The 18,016-nt window shown below is 41.5% G+C and overlaps 1 protein-coding gene across 1 annotated transcript in view; it reads right to left on the bottom strand.

Moving 5' to 3' along the window:
* The window catches only part of ATIC (5-aminoimidazole-4-carboxamide ribonucleotide formyltransferase/IMP cyclohydrolase), a 1,003,526-nt gene that overhangs the window by 673,985 nt on the left and 311,525 nt on the right, over positions 1-18,016 (bottom strand). The window contains exon 9 of the mRNA XM_044075723.1: positions 9,959-10,066. Within this exon, the coding sequence (XP_043931658.1) occupies positions 9,959-10,066 (108 nt within the window). The remainder of the gene's footprint in view (positions 1-9,958; positions 10,067-18,016) is intronic.

Below are 18,016 nucleotides of genomic sequence, written 5' to 3'. Positions count from 1 at the left end.
TCCTTGGAGGTCTTATGTTTTTGGCCCCCCTGAGGAACTGCCTAAGCAATGGATATGAAAAAATAGGCAGGTCTGTATTGTAATGACTGGAAATGACAGAGGCATGGATCTTAATTGATGAGAAGGATAGGCCTTTGTCCAGAATCTCGGTTAGATATTGTAAAATCTGAGGAATATTTGGAACAAGAGTGTCAATTCCTTGTGCCTGGTTCCAAGCACAGAATCTCTTCCATTTTTCAGCATAGGATTTTCTGGTGCTGGGCCTCCTGGCCTCCAAAATGACATCCATAACCGCTTTAGAGAGAGGTGTATTCTGAATGGTTACAGTATCCGCCATGCAGCTAGATTTAGAGTTCTGAGTTGGCTGTGCAGGATCTGTTTGTTTTGTTGGGTCAGTAAATGAGGAATTTGAGGCAATGTCCAGGCTGGGCCTTGGGACAAGCTCCTTAGGATTGGGTACCAGTGTTAGCTTGGCCAATCCAGGGCAATCAGAATCATTTGTGGATTCTCTTGTCTGACCTTTAGGAGTACCTTGGGGAGGAGAGGCAGTGGAGGAAAGGCATATACTGTAAGGTTGTTCCAGCTGAATGACAGAGCATCCACTTTCCATGCTTGTTTGTGATAAGTCCTTACGCAGAATCTCTAAAGTTGGCAGTTGTGAGGGGAGGCAAAAAGATCTAGGTCTGGGTGTCCCCATTTCCTTGTTATCATGCTGAAGATTTGTGCATCTAGTTTCCACTCGTGAGGGTCCATGAGGTTTCTGCTTAGTCTGCCAGAGCATTTGTTTTTCCTGGCAGGAATTGTGCTTGCAGGTGTACTTGGCAAGTCAATGCTGTGTTCCATGGCTTGTCTGCAGAGGGGGTAGGAATGTGTTCCCCCCTGCTTGTTTATGTACCACATGACTGTGGTGTTGTCCGTCTTTATCAGCAGCTGTCCTGGATGAAGTAGGTCCTTGAAGGCTGTCAGAGCATTTTGTACAGCTACCATCTCTTTTTGATTGATTTGTAGATGGCTGTCAGAGCATTTTGTACAGCTACCATCTCTTTTTGATTGATTTGTAGATGCCTTTGGCTTGGGGGCCATGTGCCCTGAATACATTTTCCTGCCATGTGGGCCCCCCATTCATAATCTGATGCAACTGTTAGTGTCTGCCTGGCTGTGGGTAAAATGAATAGCTGTCCCTTGTGGTGACAGGCCTGTGCCCACCATCGAAACTCCTGTTGCAGGCAGGGAACGAGTGAAATTAATGATTCCAGGCTGTAGCAATGTTGAGTCCAAACACATTTTAGGTACAATTGTAGTTTCCTCATATGCAGTCTTGCATATGGAATTAGCAGAATGCAGGAGGCCATGTAGCCCAGAGCCTGCAGAATTTTTCTTGCAGATAACTGGGTCTTTGTTGCCATGTTTTCGAAGTAAGAAGTCAGTTGCCTTTGTTTGTCTGGCATGAGATAAGCCATCTGGGCAGTTGTATTTAAGCTTGCACCCAGGAATATCTCTCGAGAGGGTACTAGTTTTAATTTCTTTTCGTTTACTGTGTACCCTAGGCAAATTAGTAATCTTTTTACAAATGCCAGATGCTTTAGTAGAATGTCTTTGGCCTCTGCTTGAATAAAACAGTCGTCCAAGTAGGGATATATTTGAATTCCTCTGTCTGCAAAATGCAATTACTGGTGTCAGGCATTTTGTGAAGACCCTGGGCGCAGTAGATAAGCCAAAGGGCAGTGCAGAGAATTGGTAGTGCATTGAGCCAGCTGACTCTGAGGTATCTTCTGCAAGATTGTCTGATTGGGACATGCAGGTATGCCTCTGAGGTCCAAAGTTACAAGCCAAGCCTTTTTTCCCAGCATGGGCAGAAGCTGCTGCAGAGTCAACATTATCAACATTTTGAATTTCGGAACATCCAGAAAAGTATTTAGAATAGACAGGTCCAGAATCGGTCTCCATGCTTTGTCCTTTCTTGGTACCAAGAAAAGTCTTGAGTAAAATCCTTGTCCCTGCTCTTGTCGTGGCACTGGCTGAATAGCCCTCATGTCCATGAGAGACGAAACTTAGTTTTGTGCCTTTGCTCATTGATTGTGTGGGTATGTCTGGCATACCTTTTACCTTTGGAAGGGTGTGAAAGTGAAACCTGTAGCCCTGAGAGACTATATTTAAGACCCATTTGTCCTGGGTAATCATGTGCCAATTTTGTGAAAAAAGTGCAAGCTTTCCCCCAAAGGGTGCTGCCAAAAGATGAATGCTTGGCATTGGCAGAGGGAAGTCATTGGGACTGTTTCCTATATGGCTGTGTTTGGTCTACTCCGCTTTTGGAGGTAGAAGCACCCCACTGTTTGGGCCTGTATGAGCCTTGGGGCTGTTGTCTGCCTCTAGGGCGTCTGTATCTGCCTCTTTGTGGCCTGTCTGACACGGGAAAGGACCAATTTTTAGAAGGCCAGTTCCTGCTAAATCTGGGTGGCTGCACCTGTAAGAAATCCTTCACTGTCTGCATAGATTTAGCTTTTTCCTCCATTTTCTTTAACACCTCTTCTGCCTTAACACCAAACAAAGTATCATGCTGCAATGGAGCATCCAAAAATTTTGCTTTAACATAATCAGGCAGAGTCTGTTCCTTTAACCAAGCATGCCTTCTAATAACAGAGCCTGTTACAGCGGCCCTGCAAGAGGCCTCCAATGAATCATAACCACATTGTAAAGTATGTTTTCCCACTTGTTCAGCTGCATGCAATAAATCCTGCAATTCCTTATTCTCAGCATATTCAGAATTTGTCAACATTTTCTGTTTTAACAGAGACATTAAATATTGTTGATATTTAAGCATATGAAATTGATAATTTAAAGCCCTTCCAGCCAAGGTAGCAGAAGTGTAAACTTTTTTCCCCCCATCTGTCCAGTGCCCTAGAATCTCTGAGGAGACAGGGTTTTTTGCAGTAGCAGCCTTGACCCCTTTGGGACCCTGTGAAATAGTTTCTGGGTCAGCTGCAGGGTTTTTATATAGAAACTTATTTGAATCTGGCACCCTGTAGTATCTGTCTGGCTTAATAGGTGCAGGAGGTAGAGAGTCAGGAGACGGGCCGGATTATGAAAACACATCTACAATGTCTAGAACAGGAGGAATAGCAAGAGGTCTGTGCTGAGTTAGTAAAAGAAAGTCTCCGAGCCTTTTCTTAGAATCAGAATAATCTTGGCTCTCTCAGTGGAAATGCTCCCTCATGGTATGCAAGGTTTCCCCAAATGAGTAATCCTCAGGAGGAGAAGCTGAAGCAATAGATTCTTCAGCATCAGAATCCTCATAGGTAGGAATAGAGTATCCCTGTTCTGAAGAGGAGTCAGAGGAAATGGAAACCTCAGAGGAATCATATTCAGTGTCTTGCCTAGGCCTCTTATCAGGAGGGGGATGGGATCCCCTGATCAAAGTAATTAGGTCTTCGGCCATTTTGAGCACCTGTTTCTTAGGCATGGAAGTCTGTCTTGGAGAGTGCTGTACTTGATTCTTTGTCTTTAAAACTGTTTTAGTCTTTGATGCTAAAGTTGGCTTGATATAAAGCTGTGTAGGTCTGAAAACACCCTCAGAAGCAGATACCTGCTCAGCGGCTCCGGATCCACCTGAGGGATTAGTTTCCGAAGGCCCAATACCTTGAGTATCCAGAGGCTTAGCAGTCTCCACGTGGGAGTCTGAGGTGGCCAGTGGCTCTGAGGTAGCGGGTGTCAGGGGCTACGAAAGCGCCTCACTGAGAACCGGCAACTGGCCTAGAAGAGGCTTCATAGTCGGTTTTGGACCTCGGATGCTTGTCCTTTTCTTTTTCCTTGCGCTTTTTATGAACTCTGGTCATTGGCTGATTCGACGGCATTATGTAGTTAAACCTTCGGCCAAAGTGATGAGAAGCAATATCGTACAGACACTTAATAGTGCGTTGGTTAAATCTAGCACAAAACCGACAACTAGCAATGACGTGGTCAGGGCCTAGGCAAGGAATACAGTAAGAGTGAAAATCCTTGAAGTATTTGCTTCCCACAAGAAATACAACTGTTAACTTTTTCTGACATCGGTCTGGAGCAAGAAAAAATTTTCCCCAATGGAGTACTTAGCTTTATAGAAGACTTCGGATCTGAAATTCAATTTTGAAAATCTCAGGAAACTGCCAACCGGCACTTGCCAACTGCTTTTGCTTCAGGCACCGCGCGACAAAACAGACGGAATAAAATGGCGTCAGCTGCATCTTTTATACCCCTGTCACACTGACGTCAGGGAAGAGGTGACAGCAACCGATGCCGGACCAAGACTTTGGAATTCAGGCTGACTGTGGGTAGCCTGCCAGCAGGATAACCCAAGTGTGATGACTGCAACAGTGAAACACGAACATCCAAGGTATTGGGATCAAATAACTAGAGAGGGAAAGGTTATAGAATGGGAAGAGGTCAAAAATTTATTTGGACTGCAGGCTAGAGATTGCCTTCCATATCAAGGACTGATTATCAGAGTATAGGCAAAGAGAAAAAAAATAGTTCCTAAATGAAAGACCAGCACTTGTAGAATTTTTAGTAGAATCTAGAACAGAAGCTGCCGTTAAATGAATTAGTACAGCATATAAAATACTGCGCAACAACTACAAGAATCAATAAGAAGTGGTTAGAAAGGATAAGCAATTCACAAAGAAACAATGGGATAGAGACAAGGTTGTCTCCCAAATATGCAACAAAAGATTTAGGAATTTTCCTTGGAAATGTTTACATAGATACTTTTATACCACAAGTAAACTCCAGAGAATTTTTCCCTCAGATAAAACAGCAAATGTTGGAGGTGTGATGGGGAAGAAAGAGGTTAATTGGGAACATTTTCTTGAGTGTAATGAGTTGGCAGAAATTAAAGATTTCCTACAGGCAACTTTATCGGAGATACTGGGTGAGCAAATTGGTGTAACTAGGGAAATAGTTTCTGATACATGCCAAAAATCAGAATTGCATAGACATGGTAAGGCCTTGCCGAGTGTAATTGTGGCTACCAAAGAAAGCAATTTGTAGAAAATGGAAATCAAAGTCTAAACCAAATGCACTAGAAGTAGTGAATATAGTAACAGAGATAAAAACTGGAATTGGGATCTTTATACAGAGTAGGAGCAAATTATATAGGAAAACGGGAATTGTGGGAATACATACATAGGGGAGGAAATGAGGTTTAAAAGAAGGCAATATTTGAAAGAGCTATGCAACATTTGACTGAATGAGTGAGTAGATAATTTGCAACTAAATTATGTCAATATGGTTTGAGATGTAAAATGCTTGCAACTAAGATTAGATCATTATGGTTTGTTTTCATTTATATAAATGTAGGACAGACTAAATTATCACTTATGATATAGGCAATCACAATATCACATTCGCATATCTATCTTCTCTACTCTATTTCAACCACCACACCCCATTTCTAAAGCGCTATAAAACTTCACCATGTACTCCAACTCTCAATACTATCATCCTAACATTACTACTCTCCTTACTATGCTTACTGTCGCAAACCACCTCCTTCACACACTAAAACCGATACACCTTTTAAAACATCTACCCTGGCCTTGCCTCCTGAAATTCAGCTTCTGCTTCACATTCTCCTTGATTGACCACAACTATATATACCTCACTAAACTCCATTTCCTACCAACATCCACAAAAACTAGTTTACAACATACAAACTACAGACACATTTACAAAGCCAACTTTCATCACAGCCCTCCAATTCACCTCATAAAAATTTCCCAATGTGGAAATACCTACCCAATCCTGGTCCTCCAAAATCAGCCACCTCCCAAAAAAATTTCCCCTAGTGAACAGTTATTACTAATTACACTAAATATTCATAGCATATGCAATAAAATAATTTCACTCCTGGCTAGAATTCCACTCCAGTTACTGAGACCTAGTTAAAGCCTCATATTCAAGGCTGCGAAATAGTCTTTCCGGGATAACATTATGAGAAATGACAAACAAAAAAGCTGGAGGCATTGCATTAACATATCATTCCAATTTATTGGAAACTCCCCTCTCCAAACCACTCCCATCCTTCAAGTCCGCTGAACTTCTCTTAGCATCTTTGCATATGAATAAAACTAAACAGCTTTTCAGAGTAATTTATATACCACGCAGCCAAAATATTCCAATTCTCAAGACTTCCTCTCCTGGACCTCAAGAAATGTAACCAAATTTAATCCACAACTATTTAACAGTATCTTATTTACATTTGTTTACCGAGATAGTCTGCCTGGGTATAAGCCTGTTTTCAGCTGAGTCCCGGGGAGAAAAGCTCCATAAATACGTATGTATTGATATACAGAAAATAAAATAAGTTAATAAAATAGAGAAATACAAATTTACATTCACTTAGAAAACAGACTTTGTTAGGTATATAAATTTATGCTAGTGAGGTTACTATAGACAGAGAAAGAGAAAAAGGCAAATAGAAGAGAAGGAGAAAAAAAAAGGATTCTGATAAAGTTAGTAAGAGATCATAAAAAGCTACTAATCTTGGGAGAATAATTAACCTGGACTGATACAGGAACAAATCCATTTACTGTATAGGTGGTCTTTTATCTTAAAAGCAATAAACTGGAGCCCACTAAAAAAAAATTACAACTGAATGACGCTCTAAGTCACTTCAAAAAGATTTTGCTAGACAGCCTGAACTCCTTAGCTCCTTGACAAACCAGAACAAACAAAAAAATAATAAACCATGCACCTTGGCTTACAAATTCCACAAAACAAATGAGCCTGGAAATACTAGCTAAAGGATAAAAATGTAAACCGCCACCTAAAATATAAACTGTAACAAAGCCAAAAGACTAGTAACTGCAGATAAAAACTACTTCTCTCCACCAATTAACCTCCCAAACTAGCAACCTTAAAAAGTTCTTGAAATCTATTTCAACTCTGCTTACTCTCAGGACATCTCAAAATCCATTACCAGCCCCTGATAAAGAGCAAACATGTTTAACTATCACTTTACTGAAAGCTTACTAAAACTTGTAAATCTGTCCACACTTAACAGCTCCAATCATAACATGTACAGCTTCTGAACACACCCAGCCCAGTATATACACCCCTTCTCCCCTCCACAGCACTTGCAAAGATAGGAACACAGCAGCAGCCACTTTCTCACTACAACCTGTACTCACCACTATAATGCACAAACCTCTCTAAGATAAAACCCTGCTCCCTCTCTACTGAGGATCTTCCATCTGGATACCAAAGATAATCACTGATTCAATAGCCTACCCAGTTAACTTAACATGTACATCTCAGAATCCCATAACCCCAAACTCTGGAAAAATCATTCCATTGCACAAAGGCGGAATAACCAGCAAACTGCTGACCCATCTATTCTCTACCCTCTTTATAAAATACTTGAAAAATGTATACACACTACCAATACAATTTGTTACATAACTTTTCTCCCACACAACACGGTTTTCAGCCTAGTCACAATACCACCACAGCACTGGTATCCTTCATGGATACTGTGAATAAAGCCATAGACAAAGGCCAGTTAACATCAGTAATCTTACTTGACCTATCAAAGGCCTCTGATACAGCTTACAGCAACTTTCTACACTAGGATGCTCTCAAACCACACAAAAATGTTTCTGCAATTACCTAACCAACAGGCAACAATGCATTAAATAGCAATCCAGTCTAAATATCACCAGAGTCCCCAAGAGTCCATCCTTGGACCCTAGCTCTTCAATACTTTTATTAACAACCTTCATATCGCCTCCCTTTAAAGTACACTCATCCAACATGCTGATGATTCCACCATTACCTCTACATCCAATAACACCCAATACCTCTTAAGAATAAACATAGGATGCATTAATCTCTATCGAAACCTGGCTAACTAATGCCCAACTACTACTAAACCTCAATAAAACTAAGCTCCTACTGTTCTCACTGAAACCAATCAGACAAGACTTCAAATATTTTTCACAAAACAAAACTCAAATTGAAATAGTAACTCGGGTAAAATTATTAGGTATAAACTGACGATAAACATCTTTGAACAGTTTATTCAATTAAAATAAAAATGGACATTAAAAACTCAGTAAACTCTAGAGACAGTTCACAGATGCTCCAACCAAAACACTTGCCAAGACCCTCCTACTGCCTTCCTTCCTCTATGGGGCCCCTACATTCACAAATTCTCCATACATTCATAAAGAATAAACTCCAATCTTGCTACAATAAAATTGCCAAATCTGCAACCAGTTCACCCAACCACACCCAGTAGTGTCTTTAACTGGCTAGAATTCCCCAATTTCCTGAATTATGTGAAACTCTCTCAAACAAATCTACTCACCTAAAAATGCCCTGCCTTAAAGCCCATCTTACAACCTTGCATCCTAACCAGAAATCTTCACTCAACTAATAAAATACAATTAAAATTGCAGACACTTACTATAAGAGCTGGGCAAAGCCTCTACTCCTATGCTATAGCTAAACTCCGGTATGAACTACTCCCAGATATAATCTGCTATTCCATCCCTTAAATCCTTCAAACTTAATCTAAAAAACCTTACCTCACCTTCCATATCTGCTCATGCACTTAGGGAGAAACTATGACAGTCTAAACCCCCTCCCTCTTCACATCTATCATGTAAACTTCACATATATCATGTAAACTATCACCTGGCAACTCTTCTTTAACTTACTCTTCTGCAGGACTCCAATTCTTCAAACTACAACTTGGCATCTCTGCTCTAGTCCATCTTTCCTCTAACATCCTTCCTGAACTATAACCAAACTTCTCCCTACCCTTTCATCATATCCCCCTCTTCCTATATCTACCCCATATATCTATTTTACTCCACACCGACACAATGAATCAGACTACGATCTTTCCCAAATAAGTCTTACACCACCTTGCTACTCAATCTCTATCCCTCTTCTCTGGATTCTCTTCACTTATCACGTCACTACGAATTTCTTTTGCTCCAACTTATATTTCCATATCCTACACATGCTAGATCTTCTCTCCTGTAATTTCTAGACAAAACTATTCCGATTTTCCTGCAAAATACTGTAAAAGGTAGTACATGCTGAATTCTTACTTGCATGTTAAACCACATGATAATTAACAGATGCAAACATTTTCTTTGTTTTTGTGCAATAATGTACTAAATACTTGTATGTATCCTTTCTGGGCACATATGTCTTTATAAATTACTGTATATGCATGTTCTGCATAAACTTGCACCACTGGAGCTTTTCTCCTAGGGCCTCTGTGAAAATGGGTTTCTGACCCAGTCTGACTTTCCCAGTCACCAAATGTCAACAAATTAAAAACTCCATGGTGCAGTTTAGTGTGGAATTTCTCTCCCTACTGTTGCGTGATTGGTGAGTTGCTATAAAATGTTGGGAAAGTGCAGCTTACCGTACCCTGTAAAAAGCCTAATTTAATTTTCACAGATAGGTTTTCTTCATCAGATGTGATTTAAGCTATTATTCAAGTAACTGATCATTCCTAGGAAAGGTAACTACTAGTATAGAGCACTCCTATCCTTAATCTAAGCTGCCTTTAGCAATATGTACAAACAGGAAAGATCACCAGGCCTGTTGATCTTGCTGTAAACCGTTCTCTTAATGCGAAACCTCATTTTCATCAGCCAACCATTGTGTATGGTACACATACCTCACACACTTTCCCTCAAAATATGCCTCCAAAGCGGTACCTGCAATTATCGCAGCTTTATGCTCACACTGGTCTACTACTAGAATGACAATTGCTTTTTAAAACAAGAAAATTGATTTGCCTCCAACTTCAAACATGGACGAACTGTGCAATATGGCTTTTAACCCAGATGACTTTCAAATATCTCACGGTGTTAACTTCTCACCAAAGGATCCTAACAGATATAAAATAAATAGTAACTGCAAATTTTTATGCTAAAAAAATTAAGAAAAATGCAGAAGTTACCTCTAGCTCTAGCATATGCAGTTGCCAGGGGTGACAGATCACCATACATATCATGCACCATGCAGACTTTCGACTCTTCCTCACTTAACGGTATCCCAACAGCAGCACCTAAAGGGTAGAAAATCAGACAGGAAAGTAACTAAAACTGCCACTATTCATTGCTATTCATATAGAAAGAGGCCTGTTTTAATTAACAGATGCAGTATTTAACAAACTACTCTACCGTCATGTAAGCCTTGGTAGGTCCTGGAAAAAACTTGAGTACACTGTATAACACATCACCAATGCATTTTCCTCTGTGAATTTAAGCTATGCAGAACTATGGGAACACTCTCTTATCTCATTTCCCACAGACAGAAACCCTTAAAAAAAAAAAAAAAAAAAAAAAAAAGACACTTGGCACAAAGGAATATCTGACAGAATGCATCAGTTGTAGGAATAGCTGCATACTGGAGCGGTTTGGTTAGCTTTTGCACAACCTACATCAACTTTATTATAAGCTGAGATAAGTACAAACTTGCAGTTACGATAGTACTGAATTTTATTTTTTCTGTTTATTGTTTCATTGAATATTGTGTTAAAAATAGTACTGCATTTATCTGCCTATTTGTTTACTGAAAATTGGAAGCACTCCTCTGTCTCTCCCTGTCTGCAGTTAGTTTTCTCCACCCACCCTCCCTGTTCTTGTTGTGGTATTAATCTTGGTGGCTTTGGAATTGACAGCCCCTCCTGTAAATTTGTGTTTGAACACTCCTCCTGGGCCCATCTCATTTGCTCACTCAACCAAGTACAGTGGGATCATATTTTGATTTCAGACACTCCTATCATTCCCATCTGTTCAGCCTTATCCCAGCTCTATTCTAGTCTAGTCTCATTAGCTCATCTTGCCTAATACAGAGAACATCTGAGTAGGCATACCCACTTAGGACCTGAACTTGTCTGATTGAAGACTGCTGGAACAGGGCTCAGTTCTGAGGTTTTTTTTACCAGTTAATTGGGTAATTTGTTCAAATCAGTTTGCTTGTTTTCTATTGTATGTATATATATATATATATATATATATATATATATATATATATATATATATATATATATATACATATATATACATATATATACATATATATACACATATATATACATATATATATATATATATACACATATACATATATATATATATATATATACACATATAGATATATATATATATATACACACACATAGATATATATATATATATATATATATATATATATATATAAACAACTTGCACTTTATCTGCTTTTACTGTATTTGTGTTTCTTCCTACTTTATTACCTTATTCTGCTTTTACCTCAAGTACTCAATTTTGTTTATTCTGCTGCATTTATTACTGCTTGGTAGTATAGCCTGAGTAAATTGCAACTGTTATTCTAAGTCTTTTGGTTACTACACTTTGGCTTCAGACCAGTTGTTTTACATTAAAGGACCACTACGGGCAAACAATGAAAAAACATGTTTTTATCTTGCCATGATTTACTGCACTTCCTAAATATGCCTGCAGCAAAATAAGTGCTCATTCCTAATTTTATTTCTTTTTACTCTTGTCTGCCCTCATGGGGGCAGACATTGTGATCCCTTTGGAAAGCTAAATCTGTCTCAATGCACAGACTGTGAGAACAAATAGCCCTACCATTTGTTGTCAGACTAGACTTCCATTCACTTAGAATGGACCACCTGAAAAAAGTTTGAGAGTCTGCAGCTCATGTGTCATTGACTGGTATGTGCTGAGTTTTACAAACGTTGTTCCTATTGATGTACTACACATTCTCTGAAAGAAACTTGCAAAAGTGTCAACAAATTACAGAGATAAAAAAGACTTTTCACAAGGAGCAGTTTTGCAAGTTATAATTCCTGGCCAAGTTACTCCTCCCATCTCCCCTCCTTCAGTGGGCTACAGTCTCACATTTCCAGCTTGGGTAGATTCAACTATTTTGTCAGCTTTGCATGACAATAGACATAAAAAAAATCACAGCCTGGTGTGCCACTAAAAAGTACAGTTGTGTACCTACCATATATGTAGATGTTAGAGTGTATTCACTGTTGCAGTCATTACTCTTGGGTTATCCTGATGGCAGGCTACCCGCAGTCAGCCTGAATTCCAAAGTTCTGGTCCGGCGTCGGTTGCTGTCGCGTCTTCCCTGACATCAGTGCGCCAGGGGTATAAAAGATGCAGCCGACACCATTTTCTTCAGTTTTTCTTGCCCCAGATGTCAGGTGCCCCCAAAAGGGTAGGCTAAATAAATTATGCCAATAAGCATGCATGCAGTAAAGTAAACATTTCCTTCATCTACAAGCAAATACACCACATAGGTTGTATAGAATAGGGAAGTACAGATAAGATCCAGCAAAAGAAAGGTAACCTGGACTGCAACAGTGTCTACATTTATGGTAGGTACACAACTGTACTATGTTCATCATGTTTCACTGTTGCAGTCATTACTCTTGGGTTGAATCCCAAAGCTGAGGATGGGTTGCTGTGCTAAATAGGATTAGGAGAGGCTAAGAGGCCCTGCAGAACTGCAGTGGCAAAGCCTGCTCTGGATTTAGAGTAGAGAGGTAAGTGGTAGTGCTTTGTAAAAGTGTGCACTGAGCTCCAAGTTGCAGCCTCCAAGATGTCTTCGGTTGGTACTCCTCTGAGGAAGGCTGCTGAAGTGGCTGCTGCTCTGGTTGAATGTGGCCTAATGCCCTTACGCACTGATTTGCCATGGTGTGAGTAGCAAACACAAATGCAATGGCCTATCCATTTTGAAATAGTCTGTTTTGAGATAGCCTTTCGTTGTGATCCTGCAGCATATGCCACTAAAGCTTTCGGAAAGACTGAGCAACTTTTAGTTCGGTCCAAGTAGAAGCGTAGCTGTCTGTGTATGTCCAAAGAATGCAGCAGTCTCTCACCCTTGTTCTGTGGGTTTGGATAAAAGGTAGGCAAGTGAATGGTTTGGTTAAGGGCCACACTGGACACCACCTTAGGCAAAAATGTAGGGTTTGTCCTCAGAGAAACCCTGTCTGGGTGGAAAATGATAAAAGGTTCCACAGCCTTGAGTGCCTGCAACTCTGAGACTTGTCTTGCAGAGATTATCGCTAGGAGCAGAGCTGTTTTCCAGGATAAGAATTTTATATCCGCTGTTGAGGCTGGCTCAAAAGGAGGCAGTGTGAGTTTTTCACAGACATAATTGAGGTCCCATGCAGACATTGGTGCTCTCCTTGGAGGTCTTATGTTTTTGGCCCCTCTGAGGTACTGCCTTACTAAAGGATGAGAAAAGATAGGTGGTTCCGTATTCTAACGGGCTGAAATGGCAGAGGCATGAATCTTAATTGATGAAAAGGATAGGCCTTTGTCCAGCATCTCAGTTAGGTATTGTAAAATCTGAGGAATATTTGGTACAAGTGTCAATTCCTTGTTTCTGGTTCCAAGCACAGAATCTCTTCCATTTTTCTGCACAAGATTTTCTGGTACTGGGCCTTCTGGCCTCCAAAATAACATCCATTACAGCTTTGGAGAGAAGAGTGTTCTGAATGGCTACATTATCTGCCATGCTGCCAGATTTAAGGTCCTGAGTTGGCTGTGCAGGATCGGGTTGTTTTGTTGGGTCAGTAAGTGAGAAGTTTGAGGCAATGTCCAGGCTGAACCTTGAGACAAGTTCTTTAGGATTGGGTACCAGTGCTGGCGTGGCCAGTCTGGGACAATCAGTATCATTTTTGGCTTCTCTTGTCTGACCTTTAGGAGTACCTTGGGGAGGAGAGGCAGTGGAGGAAAGGCATACACTGTTAGGTTTTAACAGCTGAAGGATAGGGCATCCACTTTCCATGCTTGCTTGTGATAAGTCCTTGTGCAGAATCTCTGTAGTTGGCAGTTGTGAGGGGAAGCAAATAGATCTAGGTCTGGGCATCCCCATTTCCTTATCATGCTGAAGACTTGTGGATCCAGTTTCCACTCGTGGGGATCCATGAGGTTTCTGCTTAGTTCGTCTGCCAGAGTATTTATTTTTCCTGGCAGGAATTGTGCTTGCAGGTGAACTTGATAAGTCAACGCTGTGTCCTACAAAGTCATGGCTTGTTTGCAGAGCGGGAGGAATGTGTGCCTCCCTGCTTATGTACCACATGACTGTAGTACTGTCAGTCTTTATCAGTAGTTGTCCTGGATGAAGTAGATCCTTGAAAGCTGTCAGGGCATTCTGAGCAGCTAGCATCTCTTTTTGATTGATATGAAGATGCATCTGGCTTGCGGGCCATGTGCCCTGAATACGTTTTCCTGCCATGTGGGCCCCCCAGGCATAATCTGATGCATCCCGTTGTTCGTGTCTGCCTGCCTGTGGGTAAAGTGAATGGCTGTCCCTTGTTGTGGTGACAGGCCTGTGCCCACCATCAAAACTCCAGTCGCAGGCAGGGAATGAGGGTAATTAACGTTTCCAGGCTGTGGCAATGTTGAGTCCAAACACTTTTTAGATACCACTGTTTCCTCATATGCAGTCTGGCATATGGAATTAGCGGAATGCAGAATGCCATGAAGCCAAAAGCCTGCAGAATTTTTCTTGCAGATAACTGGGTCTTTGTTGCCAACATTCTGAAATAAGAATTCAGTTGCCTTTGTCTGGCGCGAGATAAGCCATCTGGGCAGTTGCATTTAAGCTTGCACCCACGAATATTATCTCTTGAGAGGGTACTAGTTTTAATTTCTTTTCGTTTACTGTGTACCCCAGGCCAATTAGTAATCTTTTTACAAACTCCAGATGCTTTAGTAGAATGTCTTTGTTCTATGCTTGAATAAGGCAGTCGTCCAAGTAAGGATATATCTGAATTCCTCTGTCTGCAAAATGCAATTACTGGTGCCAGGCATTTTGTGAAGACCCTGGGCGCAGTAGATAAGCCAAAGGGCAGTGCAGAGAATTGGTAGTGCATTGAGCCAGCTATAAATCTGAGGTATCTTCTGCAAGATTGTCTGATTGGGACATGCAGGTATGCCTCTTTTAGGTCCAAAATTATGAGCCAAGCCTTCTTGCCCAGCATGAGCAGTAGCTGCTGTAGAGTCAACATTCTGAATTTTGGAACGTGCAGAAATGTGTTTAGAATAGACAGGTCCAGTATTGGTCTCCAGGCTTTGTCCTTTCTGGGCACCAAGAAAAGTCTCGAGTAAAATGCTTGTCCCTGCTCTTGTTGTGGTACTCGCTGAATGGTGCCCATGTCCATGAGGGATGAAACTTGCTTTTGTGCCTCTGCCCATTAATTGTGTGGCAGGTCTGGCATACCTTTTGACCTTGGCAGGGTGTGAAAGTGGAACCTGTAGCCCTGAGACACTATGTTCAAGACCCATTTGTCCTGGGTGATAATGTGCCAATTTTGTGAAAAAAGTGCTAGTTTTCCCCCTAAGGGGGGCTGCCAAAAGATAAGTGCTTGGTTCTGGCAGAGGAAAAAGTCATTGGGACTGTTTCCTCTATGGCTGTGCTTTGTCTTCTCCACTTTTGGAGGTAGAAGCACCCCATTGTTTAGGCCTGTATGAGCCTTGGGGCTGGGATCTGCCTCTGGGGTGTCTGTATCTGCCTCTGTGGCCTGTCTAACACTGGAAAGGACCAATTCTTTGTAGGCCACTTCCTGCTAAATCTGGGTGGCTGCACCTGTAAGAAATCCTTAACTGTCTGCATAGATTTTGCGTTGTCCTCCATTTTCTTCAACACCTCTTCTGTTTTAACACCAAAGTATCATGCTGTAATGGAGCATCTAATAATTTTGCTTTAACATGATCAGGCAGATTCTGTTCCTTTAACCAAGCATGTCGCCTAATGACAGAACCCGTAACAGCGGCCCTGCAAGAGGCCTCCAGAGAATCAAAACTACATTGCAAAGTATGCTTTCCCACTTGTTCAGTTGCATACAATAAATCCTGCATTTCTTTGTTTTCTGCACAATCAGAATTTGTTAACATTTTCTGTTTAAGCAGTGACAGTAAGTATTGCTGATATTTAAGCATATGAAATTGACAATTTAAAGCCCTCATAGCCAAGGTAGCAGAAGTGTAAACCTTTTTCCCCCATCTGTCCATCGCCCTTGAATCCCTATCAGAGGGGATAGGGTTTTTTGCAGTGGAAGCCTTGACCTCTTTGGGACCCTGAGAAATAGTTTCTCAGCAGCAGGGTTTTTATAAAGAAATTTATGGGAATCTGGAATCCTGTAGTATCTGTCTGGCTTAACAGGTGCAGGGGGTAAAGAGGCAGGGGACAGGCTGGACTCTGAAAATACATCTACAATGTCTAAAACAGGAGGGATAGCAAGAGGCCTGTGCTGCAGTAGTAAAAGAAAATCTAAGCCTTTTCTTAGATTCTGAGTAGTCTTGGCTCTCCCAGTGGAAGTGCTCCCTCATGGTATGCAGGGTTTCCCCAAAAGAAAAATCCTCAGGAGGGAAGGCTGAAGGGATAGATTCTTCAGCATCGGAATCCTCATAGGGAGGGAGAGAGTATTCTTGGTCAGAAGAGGAACCACAGGAAATGGAAACATGATCTGAAGATTCATATTCTGTCTCTTGCCTAGGCCTCTTCTCAGGAGGGGGATGGGAACCCCTGATCAAAGTAATTAGGTCTTCGGCCATTCTGAGCATCTGTTTTTTTAGGCATGGAGGCCTGTCTACGAGCTTGCTGCACTTTGTCTTTAGTGGTGCTTTAGTCTTTGCCTTTGGAGCTGTAGTCGGTTTTATATATAACTGTGTAGGCCTGAAAACACCCTCAGAAGCAGATGCCTGCTCAGCGGCTCCGGACCCATCTGAGGGAATATTTTCCAAGTGTCCAATACCTTGGGTTTCCAGAGGCCTAGACTGCTCCACATGGGAGTCGGAAGCGGCTTGCGGCTCTGAGGTAGTAAGCGTCAGGGGCTGCAAAATCGTCTCACTGAGCACCGGCGACTGGCTTAGAAGAAGCCTCGTCGTCAGTTTTGAACCTCTGATGCCTGTCCTTTTCCTTTTCTTGCATTTCTTATGAATTGTGATAGTCGGATGGCTATCTGACATGGTGCAATTAAATCTTCGGCCAAAGTAATGAAATGCAAAATCGTACTGACGCTTAATAGTGCCATTGGTTAAATCTTGCACAAAATCTGCAATTAGCTACGTCGTGATCCGGGCCTAGGGAAGGAATACAATAAGAATTGAAGTCCTTATGAGGTATTTGCTTCCCACAAGAAATGCAATTAACTTTTTCTGACATCGGTCTGGAGCAAGAAAAAAAAGTTTCCTCGATGGGGTACTTAGCTTTAAATGAAGACTTCGGATCTGAAATTGGAACACGAAAATCTCAGGAGTCTGCCGACCGGCACTTACTAACTGCTTCTGCTTCGGGCACCGCGCGGCAGGAAAGACTGAAGAAAATGGCGTTGACTGCATCTTTTATACCCCTGGCACACTGACATCAGGAAAGAAGCGACAGCAACCAACGCCGGACCAGGACTTTGGAATTCACGTAGACTGCGGGTAGCCTGCTAGCAGGATATCCCAAGAGTAATGACTGCAACAGTGAAACACAATGAACATCTGTTCCCCTTATATGTCTCTTCACTTCTGAACAGTATTTCCTCAGGAATTAAAAAAAAAAAAAAAAAAGCACATCAGTCCAGAGTTTGGGCCAATCTATCCATTTCTTATTGTGCACAGTAAAATAAGAAGTTATGTACTCACCATAACGTTCCATCTGAGTAGGTGGCTTCATTTGTCTGCAACCTGTGGGTCTTGGATCCGATATCGGATCCGAGCCGGCAACTATTTATACAGCTATGGATCAGAGCTCCTAGCTCCTCCCCTCACCCATAATCCCCTGCCAACTCCAATTGACCTTAGATCAAGTTTGCCCTCCTATATACCTGAAAACGTATCCCAACAGGGAAAGGCAGGGATAATACCACCATCTAACTCTTCTGAAGGCCAGGGGAAGGAAGGGGGGATGGTTGCAGACAAAGCCACCTACTCAGATGGAACATTATGGTGAGTACATAACTTCTTAATCTGGAGTAGGGACTTTTGTCAGCAACCTGTGGGAC

The sequence above is a fragment of the Protopterus annectens genome, chromosome 6.part1 (genome assembly GCF_019279795.1).
Source record: "Protopterus annectens isolate FY-2018-M chromosome 6.part1, PAN1.0, whole genome shotgun sequence".
Classification (NCBI taxonomy): domain Eukaryota; kingdom Metazoa; phylum Chordata; order Ceratodontiformes; family Protopteridae; genus Protopterus; species Protopterus annectens.
The sequence above is the reverse complement of the archived record's forward strand: the minus strand, read 5'-3'. Positions and strand labels throughout refer to the sequence as shown.